Genomic DNA, 10,838 nt, shown 5'->3' with positions numbered 1-10,838 from the left:
CTCTGCAGTTCGATCACATGGATCAAGTCATCCGGTAATAAAGCGGGGGCAACAATGACAAGTTGAAGGGTCACTGATGGATCACTAATCAACCTATACTAAGCATATAGGATAACGGGTGAAGTAACAATAATAGGTTACAAAAACAAGCTATTCATCAGAATAGGAGCTATCGAACAAAAGTAGAAAAATCTAATGCAAGCATGAGAGAGAAAGAATGGGCGATATAGAAATGACCAAGGGGGGTTTGCTTGCGTGCAAGCTCTGCTGTAAGTGGCTGGACGTCAGGTGTGTAGTCGTACATGGGAGCAGCGTCGGTCTCGGTGTCTACCAGAGAGAAGAGGGGGGAGAAACAATAGATACAAAGCAATGAAATGCATCACGATGCATGACATGGCAACATGATGTGCTAGGGGCGAGCTAACGCAGTGCTACACGTTACAGACGGAGTGGGAAAATATCTGTGGATATTTCCCAGGCTATAGGCAGTTATCGGACAGACGAAACAGAGGGGAAGGTTCCGTGTTTGTAGTGCTAGAGACATGTGATAGGTATGTAGATAGCATATTCGGATTCATTATATTTTACTGAGCAATTTTCATATATAAATTATTTTCATCCGAGTTGTAGATTACTTTATATGATTTTTCAAAGTTTTAATAATATTATGAAATTATTGGGTTGAATTTAATTTTAAAAAAGGCAACTAAAATTCTAGGGCTCCCGGTGTAGTGCACCCAAAGATGCACCTAGTGGCTGACAGTGGGCCAGGCCAGCTGAGTCAGCGGGTCAGAAGTTGACCAGTCAACTGGGACCCGCTGGTCAGTGACTGATCTCTACCCAGTCACCACGTTGACCCGGTTAACTGGGTCAACTGGGTCCGTAGGATCCAACTGCCAGTGACCCAGGAGGGCCCCACACGTCAGGCCGTCGGACCACCGGCGTTATCGCGGCGGAGGCCTCGGGTCAACGCCGGAAATCGTCTACGGTAGCCCATTTTTTATGCGGTTTGCACCTACAGCTTTGTGAGGCTCGTGCACATCCAGGGTGGTGCTCGCTGCCCGTGAGATGGTTGGAGTCCTCGCCGGCGTCGAGCTTTGCGGATGCTGGAGTTCGGTTGAGATCGAATACATTGTTACGGGGCATAGGTGGACTCGGGCGTGGGTCGTTGGACTCCTGGGAGCTCCAGTAGCACGACGCCATGGTCGAGTGCGAGCTCCATGAGCTGCGGCGACATGAGCGGCGGCGGTGAGCTCGGGCATGGCAGCAACTACGGCTACAGGCGGCGAAGAAAAGCGCTAGGAGAGGGGTTCGACTGGGTGCTCACCATGAGGCCGCAAGGAGGCCCGACGGTGGCTTAGGAACGCAGAGGGTGGCCGGATTCAGAGAAGAATGGCGGCAGTGTTTCAAGGAAGAATACAACACGAGCGACGTCGATGTAGCTCCCAAGCCTCAATCCAGCGGCGAGGAGGAAGAAGCGGTCCACCGTGGACCTCCCAGACACCAACATGGAGCGCGGGGAGGCCGATGGTCACGTCTACGGCATCAGTGAAGAGCGAGGAAGAGAGCACGTGGGAGGGGAGGAGTGAGTGGGAGTGGGGCAGGGGACCGGGGAGGGGTTCGAGGAGCCATGGGGGTGGCATCCTTATCCGCCTCGCGGCAGAGCCGGTGAGGTGGTGCGACAGAGACGCGCGGGCGCACGCCCTCGGTCGTTCCCTATAGCGAGGTTGGGGGCGACCGAGGGAGAGGTGGGCTGGGCCAGCCTGGCAGTGTGCCGCAGCTGGACCGTGGCACAGTGCCACTTCCTTCTTATTCTTTTCCTTCTCTATTTTTCTGTTTTCTTTTATGTTTCTGGTTTGCCTTAATTTTTATAGTATTTTAGTTTTATAAAATATGAAACTTGGACCAATAATTATAATGCAACAGTAGACACTGCCACAAAAAGTTTGGGAGTTATTTAAATTCGTTTGGATTTTTCATAAATTAGAAAAGTATGAAAATATTGTTTTGGCCCCTGTTTTAATTGTTTTAGGGCATTTGATTACTTTATAAAATGTTGGTTTCCCCATGAAAATTACTAAGTGATTATTTATAATATTATGATAAAAAATTTCCTAGTGTTTGGTGAAATAATTTCTGGACTTTATATTTTAAATTTGAAACTGAATTCAGAGGTGGAATTTGAAATGAGATATGAACTCATAGTGATCAAGCACTGTTAACCAAAGTGACTTAGCATAATCAGAGAGGGGTTACTGTAGCTTAGTACATGGGGGTGTTACAAAAGGAAGGGGCAGGCGTATGCTACACCCCGCTACTTTTCAAAGATGTATATACTGGATGCGGTGTTTTGGCTCCTAGGTGCATATGCACCCATTGTCTAAATACACATTTTGAAATTTTGAAAAATTCAGAACAAAAATCTCGCAGGTATATCCGGACATTCTATGTGCGTGCACAAAGTTTTTGGTGAAAAACGACGTTTTTTGTGGCTTGTGTGCACGCAAAAAAAACGTCGTTTTTCACCAAAAACTTTGTGCACGCACATAGAATGTCCGGATATACCTGCGAGATTTTTGTTCTGAATTTTTTAACTTTTCAAAATGTGTATTTAGACAATGGGAGCCATTGCCAATTTCCGGTATATACCCCCTTTGTTCCTAAATACAAGTCTTTTTAGAAATTTTAATATGAACTACATACGGATGTATATAGACATATTTTAGAGTGTAGATTCATTCATTTTGCTCAGTATGTAGTCCATTTTAAAAATCTCAAATATACTTATATTTAGGAACGGAGGGAGTATATTATATTTGTTGAACAGATAGTGCATGTGTTTATTGACGATTTATTCATTTTCTTGACTTCTTTCGACAATTGTTTGCGCAACCTTGACAAAGTTTTGCGGAGATGCAAGAATCAATCTCATTTGTAGGCAGGCATAAGAGAAAGCAAGTTCCATACATATATCTGCCATCAAAATAATTTATGCACCCACGCTTAAGTATTCAAGATTGAACACGGAGTAGCAAGTCTAGAATTTGATTCCAACTCCTTTCTTTTTGAAGGATTCCAACTCCTTTCTAGAAAGAAAGGCATTCATTTCGTACATGTTCTCATCGTACGTGCAAGGCAGAGTAAGAGCCTGTACACATTTGAAGCTGCATTAACCAAACCGTATACGTCGATCCGGATCCAAATCATCCGGACCCAAAAATTGACAATCATTATTATGAACTAAAGAAATCTACAAATATTACCTGGGACGTCATGACTCACGATCTATCCATGAGCTGTTCGTTAATGAAACAGATCAATATGACGAGCACGTGCTGGCTGCTGCTGCTAACCAGGTTCAGTTCGCCGTGTCATCGCCAAAAACGAACCCGGGCGCATAGGCGTCCAAGTGCAACGGCCCCCCTGTCCAGCCTCTCAAACTCCAATCATTCTCCCTCGCCTGCCCCGTGCACTCACGCACGGAATTACCATGCTACACCCCCCACCAGCTGCTGCATCTACCGTAGTCATGCCCACCACGCCAGGGTATAAGAGTAATTTCCTTCTCATTAGATATACCTACATAGTCTTCTGCCAGTTTGAGTACTCACGACGAACGCCGTCCACACGCCCCAGAGCACTTCGAACACGAGGCTGCCGGCGAGCATGGGCAAGGGAGCAGGCGCCGCCGGCGTGGACGAGCCGCTGCTCCCGGAGTTCTCGGGCGGGCACGGCGGCGGGGCGTCGGTCTCCGGCGCGGTGTTCAACCTGTCCACTAGCATCATCGGCGCCGGCATCATGTCGATCCCGGCGGCAATGCGCGTCCTCGGGGTCGTCCCGGCGCTCGTCCTCATCGCGGCCGTCGCCCTCCTCTCCGACGTCTCCGTGGAGTTCATGCTGCGGTACACGGCCTGGGCCAGCGGCCCGCCCTCGTACGCGGGGATCATGGGCGACGCGTTCGGCCGCCGCGCCGGCGCCGCCGCGCTGAACGTCTTCATCGCCTTCACCACCGCCGGCACCCTCGTCGTCTACCTCATCATCATAGGTACGAGCTAGTCTGAGCTGCTCCGATTGGCATTCCCGAGCGTGAACCGTGGCGCGCGCCTAATCTCGTCGGAGGTCGCAGGGGATGTGCTGTCCGGGAGCGTGGATGGGGGAGGCGAGCACGCCGGGGTGCTGCAGGAGCTGTTCGGCCCGCAGTGGTGGACCAGCAGGGAGTTTGTGATACTGGCCACGGCCGTCGCCGTTCTGCTGCCGCTGGTGCTCCTCCGCCGCGTCGGTGAGTTCACGTTCAAGTCAATTGCCAGTTCGATTGCGTTTCATTTTTGGCAATACTACTACTAGCTAGGTATCTTCGTGGAGGCCATGTGACAGCCAGATCGTAGCTTTCTTAGAAAAAACTGTTAGCCAGATTAGTGAGTTGGCTATCAGTTCTGATTGTGACATGATTTTCCCATACATGCATGTGGGGTGGGGCAGTCAGACTGGGATCTGATCGAATTATCTGGGACTAGCTCCTTCCTAAATACTCCCTCCGTAAACTAATACTATAAGAGCGTTAGTAATCTAAATACTCCCTCAGAAGGAGTAGTTTACAGAGGGAGTATCAAAAGAGATTTCACTACAGACTAAATAAGGAGCAAAATGAATGAACCTAGATTCTAAAATATATTTATATGCATCCGTATATAGTCCATATTAGAATCTCTAAAAGGTCTTATGTTTAGAACGGAGTTAGTGATTAGTTGTGACTTGTGAGTTTGACTTGAGTGGTTCAGCATAGTTCTTGGACAAAAAAATGAGTAATGCTTAAGCTCAAATGTATCTTGTGCTTGTTTTCGGGGATAGGCATATATAAAACTGCGAATAAAAACCCAATTTGAGGAAACGGCAAAGCGAACTTGCATAGAATGAAACAGGTTTATTCAAAAGTAATTTTCATTGGGTTTTGTAGGGAAGCAAATCATCGTTCACAACGCATAATTACATTAGGCGAAAAGGGGGGCATATTTGTGCCTCGCTCTTTTTATTTCGAAAAGAGCACTGCTACACAGATAACACTTAACATCCGAAATTTGCACGATATGACATATTGCATCATTTATGGGCAAGTCTAAACAGCAACAATCGGTTGGATTAGCCATCGTGCCAGTGTTGTGCAGCAAAAATGTCGTGTGTGAAGTAATTCTGTTCTGAAAAATAGGATAATTCTCAATCTCTACATTGATTGGTACAAACGAATATGCATTATTTTTTATGAAAACGATGACAACCAGTGTCAGGCATTGATGTCGAACAAATCAGGTTTACAAAATCCAAAGCCATCCATATAAGGCCTACCTCGCGGCATATTCTTTACAATCCTATCCTTACCGTATAACAATTGACTATATTCGCCACTAAAGCAATTTGCAACCTAACAACAGGTGTAAGACCCTGAGACAACATCTTCAAGAAGGAACTGTCATTGGCATGCCGATGACTGATCCAGCTACAAGTAGAACCTGGGGTCATCGCCCTCAAGGCATAACTTGGAGTCAACACCATCAAATATGAAAAAACGCCAACCCAAAAGGATAAATCATGGGTTTTCACACCGAGAGAATAAAATATCTCATGTCAATTGCCAGTGTCGTCGTCCACCTCTATTCTAGCCTGCTCACACAAGCTAGCCGAAGGAGAATTCAACGAAACAGGAGACACCATCACATTACTTCCCGTTGATGTCGCACCATCTCGTCCATGGTTGTCGTGCCCGGCACAACAATGCCTTGTGACCTCTGCCTAGATAACATAGTCGCGGCTCCACACCGGCCGGCGCATAGCATCCCTCGTGTCACCGCTGCCACACCTACATATATGCATGGCTTAGGCCGACGCTGGCTAGATTCCATGAGATCCCCATGCACGCCGCCCAAGCCAGCCATCTATGGTCAGATGCAACCCACCGCCCCTCACAACACGGTAAACCACCACCCCCTCCAAAGTGATGCTTCGGCTGTCTCTGCAACGAGGTCTGCCGCCCCCTTCACCAGCAGCCGCCTCAGAAGGAGGTGAGGAGAGGGATGAGAGGAGTAGGGCGGTCGTGGAAACACTAGGGTTTTGTCCCCCCTGCCCAAAAAAATCGTATCAAGAAAAATTAACGTATCATGATCTGAACCTCCTTCCGTGGAAGTAAAAAAATCGTATCACGATTAGAGCCAAAAAATCTTATAAAAAAAACCGTATCATGATCTGCACGTCACTAAATCACTTTCACTCCAATAGTTTAGTGATGCTAAATGGTCTGTAGATCACTTTGCGCGACAGAAAAAAAATATACTGCACGCGAAACACATTCCAGCAGGGGCAGCTAGAAAATGGTTTTGAACGGGAGAGCAGGCCACGTCTGGTTGTCTGTAGCGCTACTCGGCTGGAGCTCGTGGGAAGCACGAACGTACGGTCGCCATCTGGCTCCTGTACCAGACAGGTCCACCACCACCGCAGCGGCAGTAATCAAGCCGTGGAGCTCCACTCGATCGACCATGTCGATGTGACTCAGCTCTTATCCCTCGGCATGCACAGTCACCCCGTCCCTTTCTCACCACTCCTTCATTCACGCTCTCGAGCCGCCGATTACAAATTCGCACCCACTCCGCCGCGGTGCTCTCTCCCTCTCCCTCTTGCTTGTCAAGTCAACCATGGTGTCCAAGAGCTCGCGCGGCCCCGGCATGACCGCCGGCGGCAGCGAAGCGGAGGAAGCGCTCCTGCTGCCTGAGCACGAAGTCGGGGACCCGGCGGGAGCGGCTCCGGGCAACGCGTCCGTCCTCGGCGCGGTGTTCAACGTGTCGACGAGCGTGGTGGGCGCCGGGATCATGTCGATCCCGGCGGCCATGCGGGTGCTCGGCGTGGCCCCGGCCCTGGCGCTCATCGTCGGCGTCGCGCTCCTCGCCAACGTCGCCGTGGACTTCATGCTCCGGTACACCCGGGGCACGCCGTCGTACGCGGCGCTGATGGGCGGCTCCTTCGGCCGCGCCGGCGCCAAGCTGCTCAACGTCTTCATCGCCTTCAACTGCGTCGGGACCCTCACCGTCTACCTCATAATCATCGGTAATCAATCCCGCGATGCGTGCCGAGCGTGGCGCGCGCATGCTTGCGTCTGGCGTGGTGAGAGATCCTGAGTGTTGGGAGAGTTTTGGTGCAGGGGACGTGATGTCCGGCCCCGTGGGCAGCGGGGAGGCGCACGCCGGGGTGCTGCCGGAGTGGTTCGGCCCGCACTGGTGGACCGGCCGGGATGCGGTGCTGGTGGCGGCCGCGGTGATTCTCCTGCCTCTTGTGCTCCAGAAGCATGTAGGTACGTACCCCGCTGCTCGAATCGAGCACAGCTGTCTGGTGCGCGACCGAATCGGACACTCAAAGACGTAGCAAATTCTTTTGTCTAAAAAGCCAAGCTAATAACACGGGTAGATCGTGAGGCCAGCCATGTCGAGGATGAGCACGTGGCGCCGTGGCCCGGCGATTGCTCAGTGCACTGTCACTGTGCACCCTCGTGCTGCATCTTTGATTGTTTACACCAATGATTGCTTTCCATTCAAGTGCCGACAGTGGGGAATGTACCACTACCACCAATAGAGTTGCAATGACAAAACAAGATTAAATGGTTACTGTAAATTTTGCAGATTCGTTGAGGTACACATCGGCCGTGTCCATCCTTCTGGCGGCGGTGTTCATGCTCATCACGATGGGGATCGCGGTGTACACTGTCTTCACCGGCACCGCCAAGATGCCGCGGATGCTGCCGGACTTCTCCACGCTCGCATCCCCGTTCGAGCTCTTCACCGCCGTCCCGGTCATCGTCGTCGCCTTCACCTTCCACTTCAACGGTACTCCACATCGACCGCGCCATATGCTTCACAGTAGCTTTCAAATATTCGAGGCTGTACTGTACAGCTCACCGGTCCTGCCTTGGCAGTGCACCCCATCCGCGCGGAGCTGAGCAAGACGTCGGACATGAAGTCGGCGGTGCGCATCTCGCTCGTGCTCTGCGCCGCCATCTACGCCGCGGTGGGCTTCTTCGGCTTCCTCCTCTTCGGGGACGCCACCATGCCCGACGTGCTCGCCAACTTCGACCGCAGCTCCGGCTCCGGCGTCCCGCAGGCGCTCAACGACGCCGCGCGCCTCAGCTACGCGCTGCACCTCGTGCTCGTCTTCCCGCTCCTCCACTACTCGCTCCGCGTCAACGTCGACGAGCTGCTCTTCCCGGGCCGCCGCCCGCTGGCCGCCGACACGCGCCGCTTCGTGGCGCTCACGGCCGTGCTCATGGGGTTGCTCTACGCGCTCGCCATCGCCATCCCCAGCATCTGGACGCTCTTCCAGTACTCGGGCTCCACGTTCGCCGTCTGCATATCGCTCATCTTCCCTGGCGCAATCGTTCTCAGGTGCGCCATTGATCACTTGCTTGTACAACAAGCACATAAAACTTTCAGAAAATAACTTTCCCTGGCCTAATCCGACACCTCGAAACTTTTGCAGGGATGTTCATGGGATAGCGAAGAGGAACGACAAGGCAATGGCAGCGATGATGATCACTCTGGCAGTGATCACGAGCAGCATCGCCATCGCTTCCAACGTCATGAGCTCCATCAAGGGCGAAGTGAAAGGTGTTAGTGCCGGAGCTAGTTAGCATGTACAGTTTCATTATATAGCTAAATCAAAATTCTTTCACCTGCAAAGATTGTAGCGTTCCTCCGCTTTAGGTTTTGATCGTGGCAAATTTGATACGAGGCATTGTGTATGTTGTGTGTAAGCAAATGGCAGTCGGCCGTTGTTGTATAAAACAGTTGGGAAGGCATACATTTACCTTTGTATAAAAAATATCAGGCGAAGAAAAAGAGCGCCTTTGGTCAGACGAATTTGCTGTGTATACGATGTTAATGTCTGACACCCAAATCGAACGGGGGATTAGTGCCGTCCAACTGCAGCTGATGATGGCCACCGTTTCGTTAGTGTACATACAGCTTCTAATTAATCCCACTCTCGTTTTGTGAAAAAATATAAAATCACTTCTACTTCGGTACAATCTTCTAAACACATCAATAATCACCCGCGCTCTAAAATTAGAGAGCCGTGGCATCAAACTCGAGACCTACCACGGTTGTGAGCGCATTGATAACCATTAGAACCAACCAGCTCTGGTGATGTACATACGCAGCACGGTTTCTTATCAACTAGACTGGACGTACTCTAACAGATCAAACCAGCACTGTACAACCGGGCCGGACACTGTAGCGAACCGATCGAGGGGCAATTGTAGCTAATGCGTTTTTCAGTTTTCGAAAGCACGAATGTTTTTCAAAAATACAAAATGTTTTTCAAAATATGAACTTCTTTTGGGAACACAATTTTTTTTCAAATATGCAAACCTTTTTTAGGAAAATACAAATATTTTTTTTGAACATTTTTTCAAAATTTTGCACACTTTTTTCAGAATTCTGAACATTTTTCCGAAAGTGTGAACATTTTTTCAAAAAGGCAATTTTTTTTTCAAATTTGCAAACATTTTCTGGAAAACATGAACAATTCATAAAATTTACAAACATTTTTTGAAAATACGAACACTTTTTCAAATTTGCGAGCATTATTTGAAAACAAAACATTTTTGTCAAATTTACAAACATTATTATTTATTAGGGCTTTAGTATTTTTCCTTTTCTATTTTTTGTTTTTCTTCTTTTTCAGTAAAATGCATCATAAGTCCTAAAACTATCGGAGGTGTGTCAGTTTAGTCCTATAACTTCCAAACTGTAGTTTTTGGTCCTAAAACTATTGAAGGTGTGTCAGTTTAGTCCTATAACTTCGAAACTACAATTTTGGGTCCAAAAACAATGTAAGTTTGTTCATCTCGGGTCCTAAGCTTGCATGGCCAACATCTATTATGGTGCATTTTTTTAAATGAGCCAATTTTTTAAGGTCCTAAGCTTGCATGGCCCTCCATATGCTTCCACATCGCAGTGTGTGTTGCAACATGCACGTCCACCACCTGTGTGGCCATGACGTGTAGGATAGCCTCGCTGAGAGGTTTGGCACGGCTGCTAGGGAGATCCCGAGCCAGCCAGCATGGAGGACGACATCCTTCTCTCTCAGCGCGTTCGCCGGGGAGACCCCGAGCTAATCGGGACGGACGACGGCTGTTAGGGAACGTAGTAATTTCAAAAATTTCCTACGCACACGCAAGATCACGGTGATGCATAGCAACGAGAGGGGAGAGTGTTGTCCACGTACCCTCGTAGACCGAAAGCGGAAGTGTTATGACAACACGGTTGATGTAGTCGTACGTCTTCACGATGGACCGATCCTAGTACCGAACGTACGGCACCTCCGCGATCTGCACACGTTCAGCTCGGTGACGTCCCACGAACTCTAGATCCAGTAGAGCTTCGAGGGAGAGTTCCGTCAGCACGACGGTGTGATGACGATGATGATGAAGCTATCAGCGCAGGGCTTCGCCTAAGCACTACGACGATATGACCGAGGTGAATTATGGTGGAGGGGGGCACCGCACACGGCTAAAAGATCATTGATCAACTTGTGTGTCTATCAGGTGCCCCCTTCCCCCGTATATAAAGGAGTGGAGGAGGGGGAGGGCCGGCCCTCTACTATGGCGCGCCCTGGGGAGTCCTACTCCCACCGGGAGTAGGATTCCCCCCTTCCAAGTAGTAGGAGTAGGAGAGAAGGAAGGGGAAGAGAGAAGAGAAGGAAGGAGGGGGCGCCTCCCCTCCCCCTAGTCCAATTCGGACTAGGCCTTGAGGGGCGCGCGGCCTTCCCTAGGCAGCCCCTCTCTCTCTGCCCTAAAGCCCAAT

At 49.7% G+C, this 10,838-nt stretch overlaps 2 protein-coding genes across 3 annotated transcripts; both read left to right on the top strand.

Annotated features, from left to right (window-relative positions):
• The first annotated feature begins 3,619 nt into the window (after window positions 1–3,619).
• On the top strand, window positions 3,620–6,124 carry LOC123079603 (amino acid transporter AVT6C). The gene is made up of 3 exons (XM_044502395.1): window positions 3,620–4,045; window positions 4,127–4,279; window positions 5,427–6,124. The coding sequence occupies exons 1-3, from the start codon at window positions 3,667–3,669 to the stop codon at window positions 5,438–5,440; spliced, it is 546 nt and encodes a 181-aa protein (XP_044358330.1). The 5' UTR covers window positions 3,620–3,666; the 3' UTR covers window positions 5,441–6,124.
• A 291-nt stretch (window positions 6,125–6,415) lies between these two features.
• LOC123079602 (amino acid transporter AVT6C) lies at window positions 6,416–8,885 on the top strand. Of its 2 annotated transcripts, XM_044502393.1 has the most exons (5): window positions 6,416–7,089; window positions 7,184–7,333; window positions 7,659–7,862; window positions 7,952–8,417; window positions 8,512–8,885. In XM_044502393.1, exons 1-5 carry the CDS (start codon window positions 6,681–6,683, stop codon window positions 8,660–8,662), a joined length of 1,380 nt encoding a protein of 459 aa, XP_044358328.1. In that variant the 5' UTR covers window positions 6,416–6,680; the 3' UTR covers window positions 8,663–8,885. The 2 variants fall into 2 exon arrangements, with proteins under 2 accessions (XP_044358328.1, XP_044358329.1); XM_044502394.1 differs by lacking the exon at window positions 7,184–7,333.
• The last annotated feature ends 1,953 nt before the right edge of the window (window positions 8,886–10,838 follow it).

This window comes from Triticum aestivum, chromosome 3D, assembly GCF_018294505.1.
Source record: "Triticum aestivum cultivar Chinese Spring chromosome 3D, IWGSC CS RefSeq v2.1, whole genome shotgun sequence".
Taxonomy (NCBI): Eukaryota; Viridiplantae; Streptophyta; class Magnoliopsida; order Poales; family Poaceae; genus Triticum; species Triticum aestivum.
Note: the sequence above shows the minus strand (reverse complement) of the source record. Positions and strands in the feature narration are given on the sequence as shown.

Excerpts from the sequence above, each read along its gene's own strand:
- LOC123079603 (XM_044502395.1), top strand. The coding sequence starts at position 3,667 with ATGGGCAAGGGAGCAGGCGCCGCCGGCGTGGACGAGCCGCTGCTCCCG. Across the intron at positions 4,046-4,126 it reads CGTCTACCTCATCATCATAG|GGGATGTGCTGTCCGGGAGC; the intron begins GTACGAGCTAGT and ends CGGAGGTCGCAG.
- LOC123079602 (XM_044502393.1), top strand. The coding sequence starts at position 6,681 with ATGGTGTCCAAGAGCTCGCGCGGCCCCGGCATGACCGCCGGCGGCAGC. Across the intron at positions 7,090-7,183 it reads CGTCTACCTCATAATCATCG|GGGACGTGATGTCCGGCCCC; the intron begins GTAATCAATCCC and ends GTTTTGGTGCAG. Across the intron at positions 7,334-7,658 it reads TGTGCTCCAGAAGCATGTAG|ATTCGTTGAGGTACACATCG; the intron begins GTACGTACCCCG and ends TAAATTTTGCAG.